This window comes from Equus quagga, chromosome 5 (genome assembly GCF_021613505.1).
Source record: "Equus quagga isolate Etosha38 chromosome 5, UCLA_HA_Equagga_1.0, whole genome shotgun sequence".
In the NCBI taxonomy this organism is placed as follows: Eukaryota; Metazoa; Chordata; class Mammalia; order Perissodactyla; family Equidae; genus Equus; species Equus quagga.
This window is the reverse complement of record NC_060271.1, coordinates 116999464-117019756: the sequence shown is the minus strand read 5'-3', so window position 1 is coordinate 117019756 and position 20293 is coordinate 116999464. Positions and strand designations below refer to the sequence as shown.

The 20293-nt window shown below is 45.5% G+C and overlaps 1 protein-coding gene across 2 annotated transcripts; it reads left to right on the top strand.

Moving 5' to 3' along the window:
- The first annotated feature begins 1670 nt into the window (after nucleotides 1-1670).
- TRIM54 (tripartite motif containing 54) lies at nucleotides 1671-20148 on the top strand. 2 transcript variants are annotated; one of them, XM_046662690.1, is made up of 9 exons: nucleotides 1671-2180; nucleotides 15266-15438; nucleotides 15978-16149; nucleotides 17926-18021; nucleotides 18707-18940; nucleotides 19205-19224; nucleotides 19335-19459; nucleotides 19592-19684; nucleotides 20011-20148. In XM_046662690.1, the coding sequence occupies exons 1-9, from the start codon at nucleotides 2013-2015 to the stop codon at nucleotides 20025-20027; spliced, it is 1098 nt and encodes a 365-aa protein (XP_046518646.1). In that variant the 5' UTR covers nucleotides 1671-2012; the 3' UTR covers nucleotides 20028-20148. The 2 variants fall into 2 exon arrangements, with proteins under 2 accessions (XP_046518646.1, XP_046518645.1); XM_046662689.1 differs by having other exon boundaries at nucleotides 1673-2180; nucleotides 19202-19224.
- Nucleotides 20149-20293: the final 145 nt, after the last annotated feature.

Below are 20293 nucleotides of genomic sequence, written 5' to 3'. Positions count from 1 at the left end.
GGTGGTGACAGACTTTTCCAGAGCATTCTTTTTCCTCTGCCTTCCTTGAGATTTGAGCCAATGTCAGCTGGTAGAGTCTCTGAGCCTCTTGGAATATCTCCACCAAGATCCTGATACCAAGCAGGGTGGATCCTGTCCCAGAACTGATGTGCCAGCTAACCCTCCTTTGTTACAACTCTGTCTACCAAACACTCTTAGCATCAGCCTCATTCCTAAGCCAGTATACCTTTCTGGGGCTCGTCTCACCTTCTTCTGGTGCCCATGCCCTTGGCTTGCCAGCCTCATTTCATGCCACCATGAGTCAGCTCAAGAAAAGTCTGAATGCATTTGAGGCTTAGGGGTGGTCATGTCACCTTTAGATTCTCCCCTGTCTGCAGCTACCAGCACAGCACCCATTAGCATGAGTCCTGCGGGTCGACTGAAGTTCACGCTTCAGTGTTCCTTGCCTCCATCCTTTTTACCACATCTTAGGCAGGCTGATCACCATATATTTTGTTCTTAAAGCAGAGGCATGAAACGTGATAGGGAAAATACTGTACTTTTACAGACCCTTTCCCCACTCGTGCCTCTTGGTGCTGCCTACTTGGCATCCTCTCCACACCATTTATTTCCCATCCACCCAGGGTCAGAGCCTAGTGACCCCTCGAACTTTTCTCTCCTGACTGGGAGAAGAGCTAAGGAATGTTGGTAAATAAAAGAACTTTTGTCCAATCCAGTGCATATGTTGGGCCCAAAAAAGATAAATTGTGCCTGGGATGGGGAAAAAGTCCTGTAGGAGAAAAAGACAGAGGCGCGATGCTCCCATGTGAGGCCAGCCTGCCTTGGAGAGTAGGAGTCCAGGACGACTGCAGAGTTGGGGCAGAAGGTTCCCGGAGCCTTGTGATTATGGCTTTGTCAGTGCTCTAAAATTTCTCTGGAGACCAATTCCCCTGGTGCCCAAAATAGGTCCCTGGCATTCAGGTCCTTTCTGCCCAGCTCGGCTTCTCTTGATTTCCTAACAAACTTAAAGTCCTTGGAGTAGCTCTGGTGATGTGGTCATGGACCAGAATCCCACACTTTCTCAGGGGCAAGCTCATGAGGTCATTCTAGGTCCTGGCACAACTGCCAGCTCTAGCCTCCTGAGCTTCTTTTCCTAGGGTGATATAAGAAAGGTCTGGGCAAGAAAAAAAATGGACCAGAAGTGTTGGACCAGAGCCTCTCTCTCTCTGGTCTCTGGTGCCATTGTTCTGAATCACAGAGGAAGAGGGCCAGGGGCACTGGCTAAGCCTTGGAGCCAGAAACTTGCACTGACAGTCCGTAAGGCTGGCAAGATCTTTCCTCCCACCCTGAACCACGTACAGTGCCTCGCATCCAGGCCGATTTAGATTTTGTGTCACTGCCCTGGAGGAGGGGCCCGAGCCAGAGCACGGAGGTCAGGGGCTCACAGGAGTCTTCTGAGTGAGAGAGCCTGACACCTTTGCTACCCACCTTTCCCCGTGAGCAGTGAAGCCCACCCCTGCTCTTGCTCAACGGAGTCACCCGTTCCTGAGTGAGTCAGGGTCACTCACTCGGTGACAGCTGTGGCTCGCCTTACATGAGCTAAATTGGGAGTTGGAATGTCACACAGATGCCCCTTGTTCCCCACCCCCACGTTAAAATTAATCTCCTCTCTGGGGCATGAGGGACAAACAGTGCTGCCCGTAGAGTGAACAAGAGTCGTTTGGGGAACAAAAGGAGAAATTTCCAGGGACATAGGCATTCAGGAAGGGAGGGATAGATAAAGCTACATGTGCCTGGCTGGAGTACAGAGCAAAGAATAGAGAGACAGAGAGTGTTCTGAAAACAGCTATCTAAAGACGAGGCGAATCGTTAGAGGAAGGGACAGGAGAGAGAGCAGAGCTATTTCAAGAGTGAGCAACAGAAGGGAACATAAGAATCCACAGACTGTCTGAAGTAAGCGAGGAAGGGTCCAGAGGCAGTGAGAGAAGGCCAGGACCGGGGCCAAGGCCAGGGTAGGCACGATCGCTGAGGGGATGAACTTCACAGTGGGTTTCAAGCCGCTGCTAGGGGATGCACACAGCATGGACAACCTGGAGAAGCAGCTCATCTGCCCCATCTGCCTGGAGATGTTCTCCAAACCAGTGGTGATCCTGCCCTGCCAGCACAACCTGTGCCGCAAGTGTGCCAACGACGTCTTCCAGGTGGGCCAGGGGTGGGGGCAGAGCCAGGTAAGGCAGTGCAAACTTGTGGGAGACTTCTCATTAGGTCAGAGCTGAGACCCCAGAAGGTGACGGGCAGAATGTTCTATGAGGTGGGTGGTGGCTGTCCTGGGTGAAGAGCAGAGGAAGAGCCAGGGTCATAGCAGATCCCAAAATAAGCATGAGTCAGCAGCTGCTATGCAGGCTGGCAAGTACAGCCTGTGCACGGAGAGCAGCTGGAATGCTGGTATCTACAGAGGAAAGAAGACCCCCATAGAAATTGGGAGGTAGGTGATCCTACATCAGACTATAGAACAGTCTTTTACTGAACTCTCCATTCCAGTTTGGAGTTTCAGATTTTGAGAACAATACGGAAAATCTGGAGAAAATAGCAATGAGATAATGAAACATTAAAAAATAAACACTATGAGAAAAGTTCATGATGACAGTGAAATTATTTGTATTTAAGGCAAAGTTTAACACACCCATCTTTAGGGGCAGAGTTAGACAGTGAGCAGAAGACTGGGAACTCTCCGCAACTAAAACTCAGGCCTGTGCGCCACTCCAGATTGGTCTGTAAAGGGGCCTGCTGGTTAAAAAGGATTGAGGTCACTTCAGCAGAGAAGGCAGAGATGAAATCTTACTTCCCAGAAATATAATGAGTTTGGATTTAGGCATGGTCATGGGGCAAAGCATAACTAATTCACAGATACCATTTTAGCTACTGGTTTCAAGAAGAAAAGCAGCATATCACAGGATGGTTTATTCCTAAGCTTGCTTTCTTGCCCTGTGCCACTGGTGTAGGTTCTAGTAATCTAGAAAATGGAACAAAGATCAGGGAGAGTGAGGAGAAGAGGTGCACACACACACAGACACACACACACACACGCACAAAGACCTTGCAAATGAAGTAAAAACTCTGAATAGACCAGAGCTAGCTGGCTTACTATGCATGGGGCAATAAGGAACATCATGAACACATATTCTTCGTCTATATCAGAAATTATGGGGAAATGTGTTGAATGCAAGTGATTTTTAACAACCAAGATAGTGCTTCCCTTTTAAGTTCTTTGGGGCAGCATGTTTGGGGGAAAACAATGGCCCAGCTAAGTCAAGCCATCCCCTAGCTGTGCCCTGTGACCCACCCTTTGTCTCTCTGCTGTTTACCATCTTCACTGAGTGCCCAGCCCCATAGTCTTTCCTGCCATCTTCCCATCAAGGCCCATTCCCATCTCCTATTCCTCTGCTTGTCCAAACCTGCCGTTATTTGGCTCAAGAGTGTCTCAGAGCCAGTGATTTTCCCTTTCTGGGGGCCTAGACTGACTGCTATGCCTGCTTAGCCCAGGCGTCGTCATGTACCAGAGGCTACGCCTTGTCCACCATCTTGGTTTTTCCCTTGCTCTGAACAGCTCTCTGAACATCCTTCAGGCTGAGATGCCTAGAAGGGGATGGTAAAAGGGTTTTGCCATTCTTTCTCATGAATTTGTAGTGAAACATCCTTTCATTAGAACCTGAAATATATGAATGTGAAGAGAAGTTTTGAAAGTGAAGATAACGTGTCCTGTAAAAAAGTGGTCAGAATATTCAAGTACAAGACTCACGGTATGATCGGGCAGAGGGACGCAGAGAAAGGTCTTGTATATGGAGGCTAAAAGATGTTTAAGTGACCTCCTTGTTCAAGCCTGTCCTGTGTATCCAGGCACACAGTTTTGGCTCCTTGAAGCTCTAGAATATTGATCTGGGCCCAGAGCGACCTGGGAATGGGTTGGGTCAAGCCCTGTGCAGAATATTTGGGAGATAACAGGGTTCCCAGGGCTTTGGGATGACTCTGTGGGTCTGGACTGACGTGTATCTTTTAAAGTGCAGAGTACCCCTAGGCCCTCTGAGGAGAGAAGAGGGAACAGCTCATTCCTTTGCTGCTTTATTTGGGACGGCCTGGTGGGAGGCTGACCCAGTTCTTCAGCTACACTTATGTATATACATCTCAGTAGATCTCCCTCTGAAAGATGAGCATATTTAGTTTTTTCACACATTGCCTCCACATTTTGACAACTCTGGGCATAATAAGATTGTCTGTTTTCTAAGTATGGGGACAAGAATAGGACTTTTGGTTCCTCTATCTTAAAACCGTTTATGAAGAATACCCTTAGAACGTTGCCTAGAAAGTTAACAGGACTTATAAAAGTGATACCAGTATATTATACATATATTTTTTTCAAACAGTATGAAAGTTTATATCAAGAAAACTGAATCTTCACCTCAGGCACTCAGTTCCCTTCTCCAGATGGAGGTAGCGATTGCCAACTTTCTTGGATTTCCTTCCAGAAATTTTCCATGGAGAGAGAACGTGTGTGTGTGTGTGTGTGTGTGTGTGTGTGTGTGTGTGTGTGTGTGTATATATATATATATATATTTAAACTAGACCCCTTGTCTTACACCTGCCTTTGTTTACTTACTCTTGCTTAGTGGTTGTTCCATATTCACACATTCGTATCTGTGTCTTCCTTTCTAAATGGCTGTATAGTGTTCCACTGTGATGACTAGATCACGGTCTATTTAATCAATCTTCTCAGACATTTAGGTGGTGTCCAGCGTTTTGCTGTCCTGAAAACTGCTGTGATGGACAACAAACAAGAATTTTTGGGAATTGTGATTTTATAACATCAGGTTAACTAGAGAGCCAGGAAGGAAAATTTGAAAAATTAAAACATTTAATTGAAATGTTAAACAGTATTAAAGGTTTGGATGGAAATCATCCATTATCCTACCTCCTCCAACACAGTAATTTTCATGTTTGCATATTACTTTCAAGCCCTTGTCCCTATTCATATTTTTACATAGTTGCCATCACAATTTAACTAGTTTTCTTTAGAGCTGTAATACATCTCTCTGAATTTAAACAGAATAAAACACCATGTTAACCCCCTCTGATTTCTCCCTCTCTCCTTCCCCACATTTGCACCCACTCAGCTACCAAGCATTTTGACTAGAGGAAAGCTGTTGGGGTGGGAATTTGACACAAACATCTTCCCATGTGTTTCTGTATTTGTAAATTCTATTCACTCCTAAACTAAAGCAAGCCTTCAGTTTATTTTTATACCTGCCCCCACTTCACTGTGGGCACTTGTTTATGAGCTGCAACCTGTTGTAATTTAAAGGACAGCCAGAAAGCCTTGTAAGAAGGTTGTTCAGGAACAGCTTTTATGGAGGGTGTCCATTTAAGGAGCAATTTACAGAGTCAGGAATATCAAGACAGAGGCCGCCTTCTCTAATAAAGGGCAGTCTGGGAAAAAGATGACGTCTTTCACTCCACCGTGAATTCCACTTCTTTCTCGGTTAATTCTTAGGACCTGTTGTCATCAAGTGCAGGCCTGCTAGTGAAAATCCTACACAGCCTGCCTCTTCGACCACTTCCACCTGCTACTCAGGGCACTGGGACCTCCCCAGCCTGACCTTGGGCCAGTCTTCTTTATGAGAAATTGGTTCATTGACATTTTGTGAATTGCATTGACCTTGAAGCAGGATTAGGGATCTCACTTACTTTAGGGAAGAAACTTGGCTTAATGAGGAACGCAAACCTAGACTGAGACTGAACCTTCCTGGGGGCTAGTCCCACTAGTTTCTTCCTTAATTTGCCATGTGATGTAAATCAGGCTATTTCACCCCTTCAGGGCTGTTTACACTTATATAGATTAGAAGGATGTTGTAAACTGATCTTTAATATCCTTGTAATTCTGATTTCAGAAATTCAAGAAATATTATTATGAATTTCCATTTTTTAAGGGCTTTCCATTCTATTACTAGTGTCTCAGCTTCACTCACTCTTCTGCTTATCAGTCTTCCTTTCAGCCAGCCTCATTTCACACACCCCTGTGCCAGTCTCTTTGCTAGGTTCTGTCAGGCAGAGCCAGCCCTCCACTCAAATCCCTGTCCCACCCACAGCTCAGCTTTTAGCAACACCTGGATTCTCCTAAGGCTCTTCAACTTTTCTCCAAATGTCTGGTCTTCTGCCCACCATTTCCCCATGGTTTCTCCAGTATATTCTGAGGGTCTGGCCCAGAGGACCTACGTGGTCCACTATTCATCATTGCCCAGGCCATCTGGTTGGGGGGAGATAGCCTCAACCTCCTTTGCATCCTGGACAGGTATCCTCAATTAGCATCACTCTGGATAGCCAGGGAAGAGGGAAAACATTCTGAGATAGATAAATATAGGTTTGATAGCATAACTGCATTCACAGCGCATCTTTCCAGATGGGACATGTCTATTAGATGTTATGGAACATTACAAAGGTGCTAGAAGGCACCATACAGCCTAAAAGAGAGACAGCTTATGGCATGTATGCCACATAAAAGCCTTGAACATAACCTAGAATTTAATTCTATTTATTCCATTCCATTTTATCCTTCACAGTGAAGGAAAAACAGTTATTTCATCTCCAGTGGTTTTGTGTGCTCATGTATTTTTAAGGCATAGATTAGGATTATTACTATCCTAAATGCATGATGCCATTTGAGTTAGGATGGATGTTATTTCCATTTTACAGGGGAGAACACAAGGAAACAGGTTACAGCCACACAGAGGGACAGAGCAGGGACATAAATCTAGGTGTTCTGTTTCCTAGAATGATGGAATTTCCTCTACACATCACATCATTGGCACATGAAATTGTACTTTACAGTGCTGGCTTCCTTGTGTAAATGTAAGACTAAAAGGAAGAACAAAGACATTTATGTGTACACTAGACCTATCAGTTATTTCCCAGTCTTGAAATAGAAAGATAATCAGAAGCAGAAGATAGGTTTTTGCTCACTGGATATTAGTCAGCTGAGAGATCTTTAGCCCAACGTAGAGACCGTCAGCCGTGGAGTGTAGTAAGGAGGTTGCCATCTACACCTTACTGTATAGAATTCCTATTTGTGGTGAGGCCAGCTAGGGATTTGCAATCAGAGCAGGAAGTAATCTCTTTTTGTACCATCTGCCCTTTGTCAGTTCGTGAAGCCTGTGGACCCTTTCTAAGGACAATATGTGTGTGGGTTTTTTAAGAACAATGTTTTTAAATGCATAAAATATATTACCTACGATTATAGAGAAAATCAGTTGCGTTAGAACACAGCATGCCTCCTCATGCATTCTTAACAGGGGTGATCTCTGTAATATTAAAAAGTTTTTATTGTGATTTGATTTTTTAATTTTTATTTATTTTTTGCTTTCCTGTAAAACTTCCCCCCAGCTTTAGTGAGGCACAATTGACAAAAATTACATATAAGATGGACAACATGATGAATTGATATATGTACTACATTGTGAAATGATTCCCACAATCAAGCTAGTTAACACATCCATCACCTCACATAGTTACCATTTTTTTGTGTCTATAGTCTAATATTCTCTTAGCAAATGCCAAACAAACAATATAGTATTATTACCTATAGTCACCATGCTGTATATGAGACCCCCAGGACTTATTCATCTTATTATTGAAACTTTGTGCTCTGTGACCAACATCTGCCCATTTCCCCCACCCCCAGCCCCTGGCAACCACGTTTCTACTCTCTGCTTCTGTGAGTTTGACCTTTTTACATTTGCAGTGTGAAAATTTAATGGGGAGGGGATGGCGATTAGGGAAAAGATGTCTAAAAAGTCTACTGGAAGGGGCAGTAATTTTAAAAAGCTTGAGAAACACTGGAATATAACTACCAAAATAAGTAGAACATGTTTGATAGAGTAATATATGTGCTTCTTAATTAAAACATTAAATAGTGAGGTCAAGCAGTGGGCCTAATAACTACTATAGTTTAGAAGTAGTGATAAGTGCAAATTATTTTTGGAGATTGGATCAACAACTGTAATGTTATATGAAAATACCTGTGATTTCTGTTGGTGACAAAGTCACAGATACTATTAAGACTACTGTGATTTGTTGCCTACCTTCAAAATTGGGGGAATTGCCCAATTTCTGCTAAAGGTTAATGAAAATAAAGATTTTTTTTTTTCCCCAGCCAGGTTCACAGACCCCATGAATTCTTCTAGTCATGGATCTTTTGGGGGCTGTGATCCCCAGCTTGAGTACTCCTGCATTATAGGCACCAGCGTCTTCCTAAGCATCCAGACTTGAAATGCCAGAATTGTCTTTGACTCCTTCCTCTCCCCACAGCCCACTCACATCCCAGTGACTGCCCGGTTCTGCTGATTCCACCTTTGGCACCCCGTCTTTCCAGGATTGCTGCCACAGAGGGCAGGCCTCGTGACTTGCACTGACTTTGGCACGTGCTTCCCAGCTTATCTGTGCCTTTAGCCAGTCCCTCCCCTCCCATCTATCCAAATTACCTCTGTCAGATCAATATTCACTCTTATTTTCTCTCCCAGTTTAGAAATCTTGTCTACAAAATTAAGTTCAGATCCTTATGCTTGGATTCCTAGCCCTCCATGATTTTACCACAGTTAAAAAAAAAAAACTCTTCATGGTAAAACCCACCTTTCTAGCTTCCCTCCATGATTCCCTCTGGTCTCCTGAAACTCTTTCCTACCTACCATCTCCTGCTACCTGTCTACCGTGTCTTCAAATGGTATCTTCTTAAACACCCCCTCGCTTGAACTAACATGGTTCTTCCCGGTTCCCCTAAGTGGTGTGTTGTCTTGTTGGCTCTTAGGGTACTCCAGCGCCCCTTTCTTAGTCACGTCACGACTGAGCATTACATTTTTAAACAGCAAAGCTTTTTTTTCCAAACCCCGAAGTCCTTGTACAAAATTTGGAAATTTTTTTTTTTAAAAAAAAGGAAAGAAAGAATCACCCAAAATTCTATGATTCAATTAAAATTATTGCAAAAATGTTTTATTTTTCATAAAGTAATTCATGGTCTATACAGAGAAATTTGGGAAATGTAGATGGATAGAAAGAAGAAATTTTAAAAATCACCTGTAAATCTTATCACCCAATTCAAAATTGGGATCCTACTGTCTATAAAGATTTATATCCTGCATTTTCATCTAAAATCATGACGTGAGTATCTCCCCGTGTTGTTAAGTACTCTGTTAAAGTTAGTTGTACAATTCCATTAATAACTCATTAATCTTTCTTCTACTGTTAAAGAACTAGCATGTTTCTTATCTGAAAAAGCAATTTTATTGTTTATTCTAGTGGTAAGAATAATACAGATGTATTATATAAAACTGAAACCTTACCAATAATACCAATTGCAAAATGTAAGAACCCATCTAAACACACCAGGGCCATTTCAGAGATGGGACTTTAGGAACTGCTCACATCAGACCGAAAGAGGGCGCTACAGTGACAGCTAGGGGGAGGCACAAACAGAAGTGAGATACTAGATCACAAAGTCAGAGAGGGAGAGGGAGCCCACATGGTGTGAGAAGGGAGGGTTGTTATAAAAATCACCAGCTCCCTCCCCCCATCTCACAGGTACATACACACTGGTGAGGGTATCTGAAATTCCTACCATAATTATATCCATGAAGGCTCATTGCTCAGAGACCATCAGCCCTTGAAAGGACTTAGTGCTAAGTACAAATCCCTCTTTTCAGATCTGCAGAAATTGGGGCCATGAGGGAAATTATTTTCCCAAAGTCATAAATGGCAAATCCAAAACCAGATCTTCAGGTCAATGCTACCCTCCCCATATCATGCTGCATTAAATGCCCTCTGTTAAAATACAGAGATGTTACCAAGAAGGCGTAACAGTTTTATCCACATGTCCGGTACAGATGACTTTTTCAAAGTGGCCACCCAGCACCTGCAAAAGGTGTGGGACATAAGACAGATGAGTTTTGATAAGAGGAGGGAGTCAGGGAAGAGTTAGAGCAAACTTCCCAAACTTCATTCTCATGTCACCTTCCTGATTCTTCACCACCCGTACTACGATTGAATATTTCTCTGTAAAAGAACTCACATTTAAAGCTTAAATATTTACTTTATCCTCAGTCTAAGGGACAAAATCCATGAAAGTCACCATTTTTGTAGGCTGGTTATTTTTTCCAATATGCATTAAAATAAGCACATCAAAATTTTAAATGTCCATCCTCATACCTCCTAAAATCTTCATGCCTGTCATCAGTATGTATGCCATATTTTGAGAAACACTGAGTTAGCACATAAGTAGCACAGTGAGGTGGCGAAGCAACATGAGTGTTGTGCCATGAGCTAGAGGACCCTGAAAATTCCAAAATATAAGCTTTGCTGTTTTATTACTAGTCAAATTTAACGTAGTGCAAAAGAGTGTGTGTGTGTGTGTGCGCGCGCGCGCGTTTATATATATGTGGAGTTGGGTGTGGGGAAACATTGCTGAAGCAATCACAGAGGGGAAGGGATGTCCTGAGGTTAAGAGGAAAGCCAGCCAGCCAGAGGTAGCATGCGGCAGAAAGACTTGCACTTTGGAAGAGGGAAGGGACTCTGGGTTGAAGGGATGAACAGAGAAGCTGTGCTCAGCTGTGGTGTCTGCTTCAGGGCGCAGCGCCAGCCCTTAACCCAACTGTGAAGAAGGCAGAGGTGCAACCCTTCCCCATCACCTGCCCTCTGTGCTCTCTGGTTCTCAAAAAAAGTGTTCTTCAAACAAAGGATTTAGGGTGGACTGCCTGAGTGTTGATTGCCTCGCAGAGCCCTGAGTCCCAGGAGAATGGCAGCGATTAGCCAGTGGAATGAGCTGCTAAAGAAATTGCTTTGGCAGGTGGGGAAGTGGTGAAGAGGCACTGGGCCTCTCAGTCTACCTCAGGTCAACCCCCAAGATCCATCCTGACTTTAGGGAGTCTGGAGTAGGACCCTTGGCCAAGACATCCCAACAAGACCTGATTACTTTTTTTTAAACTTTTTTCTTTTTTAATATTGTGGTAAAATACATGTAATATAAATTTACTATCTTAACCATTCTTAAGTGTGCAGTTCAGCGGCATTAAGAACATTCACATTGCTGTGCAACCATCACCACTATCCATCTCCAGAACTTTCCATCTTCCCAAACTGAGACTCCATACCTGTTAAATAATAACTCCCTGTTCCCCCTCCTCCCAGACCCTGGCAACCACCAGTCTACCTTTTTTTCGAGGAAGATTAGCCCGAGCTTACATCTGTACCCATCTTCCTCTGCTTTATATGTGGGATGCCTGCCTCAGCATGGCTTGATGAGCGGTGCCATGTCCGTGCCCGGGATCAGAACCAGAGAACCCCAGGCCACAGAAGCAGAGCATGCAAACTTAACTGCTGCGCCACCAGGCTGGCCCAGTTCTACTTTCTATCTCTATGATCTTGACTATTCCAGGTACCTCATATAAGAGGGATTACATGGTATTTGTCCTTTTATGTCAGGCTCATTTCATTTAGCCTAATGTCTTCAAGACTGACCCACGTTGCAGCATGCAGACCCGATTACTTTGTCTCTGTTATTTTCTACTACAATCTATGTGACTTTTATCAGTATCCTAGATTCTGCTTCCTACTGAGTCAAATGTGAATTTTGTTTCTGTGTTGATAATATATTTTACTTGATTTCTTTCCTTAATTCTACCGCTCATTTTTCTTCTCCAGGTTTGATCACTTATATCTCTTCTTTTTTTATTATTGAGTTTATAATAGTTTACATCAATGTGAACTTATATCTCTTCTTTAATCAAAGATACTATATTTTCTTTCTTTCCTTAAAAATGTCAGATTGAAATTCTACTGTTTCTTGGAGCAGTTCTTCTTCTAAAGGGCATTCTTCATCTGTCCTTTGCTTGTCATGCTTTCTTTTCCCTATTCTTTTGGTATTATCTTGGCTTGCATCTCCTGGTGGATCCCTTCTGCTTATCACTCCTCTTTGAATAGGTTGGTTTTATCTGGGGCAGAGGGTGAATTCTGTACTCGACCCTCTGGCTACCTTGGCTTTCTTCCACTGTTCTCTTACATGTGAACTGGCTACCTGGATGTTGTCATTGGTTTGCAATCTCTGTTTAAAAGTCCTTTGGCTTCCTTGGTGAATAGAGGGGCATGACCTGGATTAGTGGGCAGTTGAGTGCCTCAGTTTGGTTATGTTGCCTCAGAATATTTTTCACACAGAATCTAATGAATTACTTACCATGCAGGCATGTGTAGAAACATGGAAGGAAGTCTCTCCTGAGATTTGAGCTATTTCCTTTCTACAGACAAGCAGGTCATTCTGGTTGCGAGCTGGGCCCTTATAGCGTTGCATGACACACAGGGTTTTGATTCGATGGGTCATCTGTTGTTTATATCTGCTCAAACAACTTCAGTTCACAGTTGCACAGTTGATTTTTAGGCTGTTGTTTCTTTCCTTTGTGAAGGGTTGATGTGTGGCCCTTCATGACTCTTTTACTAAAATCTGTTTTGTCTGAGACTCAGAGAAATGAATGTTAGCTCTGGACATCGTCCTTCAATTGGCCTAAATTTTATTGTATCTGACAATATAGTATATCGATTTTTAGGACAGACTCTGGAGTTAGAGTCCCTGAGTTCAAACACTGGCTGTACCGCAATTATCTGATGACCAGGTGCAATTTATTTAACTTCTCTGAGCTACACTTTCCTATCTCTGAAATGGGACTAACAGTAGTACCTACTTCATAGAGTTGATATGAGTATCAAGTGAGTTAACACAAATAAAAGGACTTAGAGCAAAGCCTGGCATGAAGTGCTCGTAGATGTTAGCCATTGTTGTTATATTTCTTGTAGTCTAAGTAGGGGGCAAATCTTGATCTTCTCTACCATCTTTACAAGAAATTCTTGAGGAATGAATTCAGTAATATCTGGAAAGGCCATAGCACAGAGCTGAACACATTATAGGCCCTTAAAACACGTGTTGAATGTTAAATAACGAGTATAGAGAAAGGGCGCAGTGAGGGAGGGAGGAGGAAGGGAGAGGCTACCCAGGAGTTTGTCTTTGCTCTGGGCTAAAGCTTTAGAATATGCCCCTTTCCTCCCATTCAGACATTTTCTGAGCACCTTTGTATGCTTGCCACCAGCAAATCAAAGAGAAGTCAGATCCCCCCAGGAGCTTGCAGGCTTAGAGTTCTCCCAGCGCCTCCTTCCTCACTTGGATTCCAAATATTGAAAGGTAATTGTATTAAGTAAACAAAAGCCCGGTAACCTTACACTTTAACCCATTCCCTAAATTCAACAATATTCATACAGTTGTAGTTATTGAGAAGGACAATACCCGAACACAGCCTTGGATAATCTCAAACTAATCCATTCCAGCTTTATGATGGGCTAAAGTGTCCAGTTCTTATAATTCTCAAGAAATCCCCCAAAATGTGATATTTGTGATACATCCCAGTAACTCTCCTCAAGATAGGTTGCCCACTGCACAATGGGGCTACATTTCCTGCCTTGCCTTCCTCTCTAGCTACCAAAGGTCAAACAAGACTGTGGACTTGGACGCCCTCTATGTGTTATAGGGCGTTACTGCACCCATACACGGGTCCCTCTGATGTATAGCATAAGGATTTGGAGAATTTTATGGAACCCAATTGCAAAAAAATACATCTAAATATGCAAAGTCACAGGTGACTATTCTCTCCATTACTCTCTTGGAGTCCGTGGTCTTTGAGCCAGTTAGGATTAGGTTCTGCTGTAAGTGACAGAAACCCCAAAATAACAATGGCTTAAAGAAGGTAAAAATTTGTTTATTCTCTTAAGTGAAAGTATGGATAGACAGTCCAGGACTGCCTCATCAGAGGTTCACTCCTTTTATCTTGTTGCTGCTCTCACATATGGCTACCTCATGGCTCAAGAGGGCTGTTTCAATTTAAGCCGTGCCGTCTTCATTCCAGCCAGCAAGAAGGAGAAAAAAGGAGGAATAAGACATGCCCCTCCCATTAAGGATAATTACTAGAAATTGCACAAAACATTTCTATCTATATTCCATTGTCCAGAATGCAGGTACCTGGCCACATCCAGCTGGCAAGAAGGCTTGGACACATAGTCTTTATTCTATGTTTCTTACTAAAATCTCAGGGGCTCTATTAGCTACTATCCACAAACTGACTCTTCTCCAGCCTTCTCTGCTCATAGTTTATGACCCCTCACACTTTGCACTTCTACTTGCACAAGACTTTGAGTGGCAACAATGTCAGCTCTTAGCCCAACTCCACAGGTCTTTTCAGTTCAAAAGCCACACATAGTCTAGCCACCTCAGCCTCTGTGTCTCAATTCCAAGTTCCTAGAGAGAAAATGCAATTGGTCTTGATGGGTCAGGCAATCACCTCCTCAATTCTGGATCAGTAATCTCTGAACTGGGGCATGGCAGATGGCAGGGCTCTCCCTTTTAGGATGGGATGGAGCAAGTTTTCTAAAAGGTATAAGTGGGAGGAAGTGACGAGCATCTCTGGTAAGTCCTCCTTCTGAGCTTACCCCTATCATAACACCTAGCCCACGGGATGTAGTTGCCTGTTTGTTTGTCCTTAGGGCAGGGATGCATTTGTTATAGCTTACCCCCAAAGCCCAGTAATCCTGGAGCACTCAATGTTTGTTGCAGAATGAATAATCCAATCTAGTCCTTAATTTTACAGAGGTTGAATGCTTGCCCAAATTACCTAGGGCAGCACAAAAACCCAGGACTCCTGATATCCAGTCCCTGGAGTGACTTCCCAGAATTACCCAGCTGAATGTGGCTTGTCTGCCCCATTGTTCAGCAAGTGTCTCTGCTTGTGCCTCGGCCCAGGGCTGCAGAGAATCTTCCCTAGATGTGACCCATGAAAGCCCCAGGCTAGAGGACATTGGCTGCATTGCTCCGAGTCCATTTCCTGCCTGAGCCTTCCTGCCAAGGTCAATGTCTCCCCACAACTCCAAGCTGTCCCTTTTGGGAGATCCTGTCCTGACTAGGCCTTGACCAAAGCTAGGCTCTGGATGCAGGGACACTCAAGGAGGTGGGCTGAGTAATGGGACAAAGGTGGGAAACGGGATCTCCATGGCCACCCGCCCTGAGCTGCTCTCAGAGGAAGGCTCAGCCATAGAAAAGAGCTGATGCTGCCTCCTCCACCATTCCCCTACTCCCTAGCCCCCGTTACCTTTCCCCTGCCTCTTCACAGTTCCTTCATGCCTCACTGTGCCTGTTCTCTCATGCGACCTGTCCCCACAGGCCTCGAACCCTCTGTGGCAATCCCGGGGCTCCACCACTGTGTCTTCAGGAGGTCGTTTCCGCTGCCCATCTTGCAGGCATGAAGTTGTCCTGGACCGACATGGTGTCTATGGCCTGCAGCGAAACCTGCTAGTGGAGAACATTATTGACATTTATAAGCAGGAGTCTTCCCGGTGAGCTGTCAGGGCCTCTTGTCTCTCTAAAGGGCGGGGCTGGGAACACAGCCAGGGGAACCATCAGGACCAGAAGGGAGGGGCTGAAATAATCAACCTGCCCCTTCAGTTTAGAGATAAGAAGACTGGACCCAAAGATGGGGAGGGACTTGCCCAGGTCACCCAGCTTAGGTGATCTCCGATTCCTGGTCAGTGCTCCACCTTCACTCTCTCCATCTGGGGAGGGGCTGGCGGTCCACCAGCAAGAGCCTTGCCAACCCTCCATGACTTCCTGCCCTGTGGGACTTCCCTGCCTCCTAGAATAGAGACTATTCTTGGATCTAAGCCTCCTCTATCCCTTAGCTCTTTCTGTTCCTCAAATGAAGAGCACCATGGAAGTCACTCACCTGCCAAGCCATAGCACTAGCTGCAGGGGCAGAGAAGGTGGTGGTGATGGTTGATGGAGGCTGAAGAGAAGGTGATCATGGGACTCCCCCACTCTCTGGGCCCACCCCAGCCTGGACCCTGACCCTCCTGCCTTCTTGCCCACCTCCCTCCAGGCCACTACACTCCAAGGCTGAGCAGCACCTCATGTGTGAGGAGCATGAAGATGAGAAGATCAATATCTACTGCCTGAGCTGTGAAGTGCCCACTTGCTCTCTCTGCAAGGTCTTCGGTGCCCACAAGGACTGTGAGGTGGCCCCACTGCCCACCATTTATAAACGCCAGAAGGTATCAAGCAGCAGAGGGAGCAGGCATGTTGGGGCGGGGACATAGGACAGGGTCTCAAACTCAGCCTCTTACTCCACTTGGTTTTAAAGGTAGGCAAATCAGAGCTAAAGTCCCAGCTCTATGTGTGACTCAGTGTGTGACCTTGGGTAAGTAACCTGACCTCTCTGGTGCTTACTTTCCTCACTTGTAAAATGAGGATGAAAATGCCTACTTCTGAGAGTTGTAAGGATAAAGGAGATACTGGATGCAAGCAGAGACTTCGGTATGGTGGAACAGACACTCTCAAGGCCCTCTCACTATCACACAACTAGATTCTACATAAAACGTAACTTAAAAATTGTATTGGTAGGCACATAGGAAGTAAAGGAAATATCCAAGTAGGGGTAGGGTAGGGAGAGGAGGAGGGGAGAGTGAGCTGAGAACAGAACCTGTGGTAAGCACAGAAAAGGCAGGCTTTCCAAGAGGGCAAATGCTGGCAGTACTACTGGGCTAGAAAGATGAGACTATGTCTCCAAAGCCCGAAAAGTAGGGGGCCTGCAGTGAAGATGCCCAAGAATCCTGGTTAAACTGGAGTCCCAGGGACTAAAGTTGTCCGTTGTGCCACCTGGCTTTTGACAGGCAAATGCAAATTCTGCCTGGAGGCAAAAGCCCTCAATTTAGGCCCTTGGGTTTTCCTTAGATTAAGAACAACAAAAAATTTAGCTCACAATTGAAGATACACAAAGAAATGTGCCTCATGAGTGAAGTCAGCAGAAACAAAAATTATAGATTTAGACCTCTGAGGAATTCAGATATTGGAATTATTAAAGAATAGAAAGTCACTGTGTATAAAATGCTCTTTTAAAAAGACAGAATTTTTTTTTGTTAAGATTATGATAGTTTACAACCTTGTGAAATTTCAGTTGTACATTATTGTTAGTCATGTTGTGGGTGCACCTCTTCACCCTTTGTGTCCTCCCCCCACCCCCACCCCTTTCCCCTGGTAACCACCGATCAGTTCTCCTTGTCTATATGTTAACTTCCACCTATGAGTGGAGTCATACAGAGTTCGTCTTTCTCTGTCTGGCTTATTTCGCTTAACATACTACCCTCAAGGTCCATCCATGTTGTTGCGAATGGGATGATTTTGTCCTAAAAAGACAGAATTTTTAAGAAAGCAAGAATAGACTATCAAAAATGCAGATTTTGACAAAGAACCAAATAGAGGTTTTAGAAATGAAAATATGTGTTGAAATAAAACATTCAAAGGATTAATTAAATGAGAGATTTCTCTGAAGAATTAGTGAACAGGAAGAGAGGACTGGAAAAAAAAACCCAGAATGCAGCACTGGGAGATGAGAAGATTGAGAATAAGAAAGTCTAACGTAAAGCTAATCGGAGTCACAGAATGAGAGAATAAAGAGAATGGAGAAGAGGCAATATTCTCCTAACAGATAATCAAGAAGAATGTTTCAGAATTGATGGAAGACACGAATCTACAGAAAAAGCATCTAGCCCAGTCCTGGCATTGGCTGGATATTTGGTGAATGTCTCTTCCTTTCTCATTCGGTGGTGAAGGACTTCCTTTCTCCACCTCCTTCCAAAATCCATACAATGTGCTTCCATATTTCTTGGATGGTTCTAAGCCCTCTAGATCTCTGGAATAGCTGCCCTGAAGATGCGCTGATCGTGGAGTCGAGGAAGCAGCCCTCTCCTCAGCAGCCCTGGCTGGAGTGGGAGGGGTGCAGCTGCAGACCAGGTCCTCCAGCCCTAACTGCTGGCCTGTGTGTGTGACAGACTGAGCTCAGTGATGGCATCGCGATGTTGGTGGCGGGCAATGATCGTGTGCAAGCAGTGATCACACAGATGGAGGAAGTGTGCCAGACCATCGAGGTGAGCCTGGGATGTATGGGAGGGAAAGTTTCTGGGCTCCCAGAAATGGATCACAAGTAGTGGGATGTGCTTAGCCAGGCTGCAGATTTGAATCCCAGCTCTTCTCCTCACTAGCTCTGTGACTTTGGTCCAGTTACTTTACTTCTCTGTGCTTTTTTTTTTTTTTTAATTACATAAAATAATGATAATGAGAATGATATGGTAGCTACCTCACTGGATCTTTTTGAGAATTAAATGAGATATTACAAGTAAAAACCAGGGCCAGAGATATAAACAGCACTTACGAAGCTAGTTTAAAATATCTTGTTATCTGCAAAGAGAGTAGATCTTAAAAGTTTTTATCACAAGAAAAAAAATTTTATAACTGTGTATGGTGACTGATGTTAACTAGACATATTGTAGTGATCATTTCACGATATATACAAATATTGAATCATTACATTCTACACGTGAAACTAATGTATGTCAATTATACTTCAATAAAAAATCGTGTTATTACTATTACTGAAACAATCTGGTAATGAGCAGTCCTTAGCTGGAGTTCTGGCTCTGCCACTAACTTGTGGTGTAATTAACAGGTCACTTTTCTTCCTGGCTATCTGTGACTTCCTATTTAGTGAGAAGTGGGACAAGTAACTGGGTGCTCCCTCAGCTATGAGGTCTCATCCTTGCTCCGGTCTTTCAGGACAACAGCAGGAGGCAGAAGCAGCTGCTAAATCAGAGGTTCGAGGCCCTGTGCTCAGTGCTGGAAGAGCGTAAGGGTGAGCTGCTGCAGGCACTGGCCAAGGAGCAGGAGGAGAAGCTGCAGCGGGTTCGGGGACTCATCCGCCAGTATGGGGACCACCTGGAGGCCTCCTCTAAGCTCGTCGAGTCCGCCATCCAGTCTATGGAGGAGCCACAAATGGCGCTCTACCTGCAGGTGGGCCCTGGGGGAGGGTGGCAGGCTGCATAGTAGCTGGAGTGGGGACCTGGGCACCTGGAGACCTGGGTTTGAGTCTTATCTCTGGTTCCTGTTTGCCCCAGGATGTTGGGTCAAGTCACCGTCTCTAAGGCCCTTTTCTCCTTAAGGAATTGGGACATACATCCCCACCTACTGCGCAGGACTGTGGTGGGCATCAGAAATGGGACTTTGCCAGAGGTTGGCACAGTGCTTACTCTCACCCTCCTTTCTTCCCTGCAGCAGGCCAAGGAGCTGATCAATAAGTGAGTAGGCGGAGCGGGAAGGGGGAGAAAGGGGCCGGGCTCCACTGCCATGGGGAGGCAGGTGAGGGTGCTGAGGCGTTTCCAGATGAGCCGCTGCCACCACCCCGCAGGGTCGGGACGATGTCGAAGGTGGAGCTGGCAGGACGGCCAGAGCCGGGCTATGAAAGCATGGAGCAATTCACCGTGAGCGTGGAGCACGTGGCCGAAATGCTGAGGACCATCGACTTCCAGCCGGGTGAGGGGGCGAGGATGGGAGGGGGCAGCAGGCCTCTGGGACTGGCGTCCAGACCCTCTGGGTGGGGTTCGGGCCAGGCATGACGGCCAGAGAAGCAGAGACTCCAGCTCAGGAGGCCTGCGTTCGGCCCAGGCGCTTCCCGGGAGGAAGAGGATGAGGAGGTGGCATTGGACGGGGAAGAGGGCAGCGCAGGGCCCGAGGAAGAGCGGCCGGATCGGCCGGAAGGTGAGTGTGGCCTGAGGGGCCTGGCGGGGCCTGGCTATTACTCTCCTGTCCCGTCCTCCGTGATTGTCCTCCCAGGTGCAGCAGGGACCGCTTGTAGCCCTTACTCCTTTTAAGTACTTCCCAACTCCCAGCGGGAGAGGAGCGCCCCCTAGCGCGCGTGCAAAAGGACATTTTCTTTCCCGCCTCCCATTCCTCTGGGGCTTTGGACGACAAGGTTGGGTGGGAAAGTGGAGGAGAAATCCACGTGGCTGGGGGAAAGGGGTGAGCTGGGGTTCGGAGTTACTTTGTTTCTTTGGAGCGCCTGCTCACCGACTTTTCTTTCCCAGGCACAGTCCCGAAGTGACCCGCCCCCGGAGCCCGTGCCACCGGAGCCTGGCGCTCGGGTCTGCGCAGAGACCGCCGCGCCACCCAACTCGGCGCCCCGCCGCGGAGAGGGGCTCAATAAAAGGCTATTGTGTCCCGACCGCCCCTCCTTTCACTGCTCCCTCTCTCAGCCTAGGCTTGGAGGCAACCCCATCACCATCCCGCCCTTCTCCAGATCTGTGACTATTTGGGGGGCGGAAGTGGAATGAACCCCAGTTGGGCACCTCCTTGATATCAGGCACGGAT

Bases quoted from the DNA above. Each gene is read 5' to 3' on its own strand.
- TRIM54 (XM_046662689.1), top strand. From the start codon at position 2,013: ATGAACTTCACAGTGGGTTTCAAGCCGCTGCTAGGGGATGCACACAGC. The intron at 16,150-17,925 runs GTATCAAGCAGC...TGTGTGTGACAG, and splicing joins CCATTTATAAACGCCAGAAG to ACTGAGCTCAGTGATGGCAT. The intron at 18,022-18,706 runs GTGAGCCTGGGA...CCGGTCTTTCAG, and splicing joins AAGTGTGCCAGACCATCGAG to GACAACAGCAGGAGGCAGAA.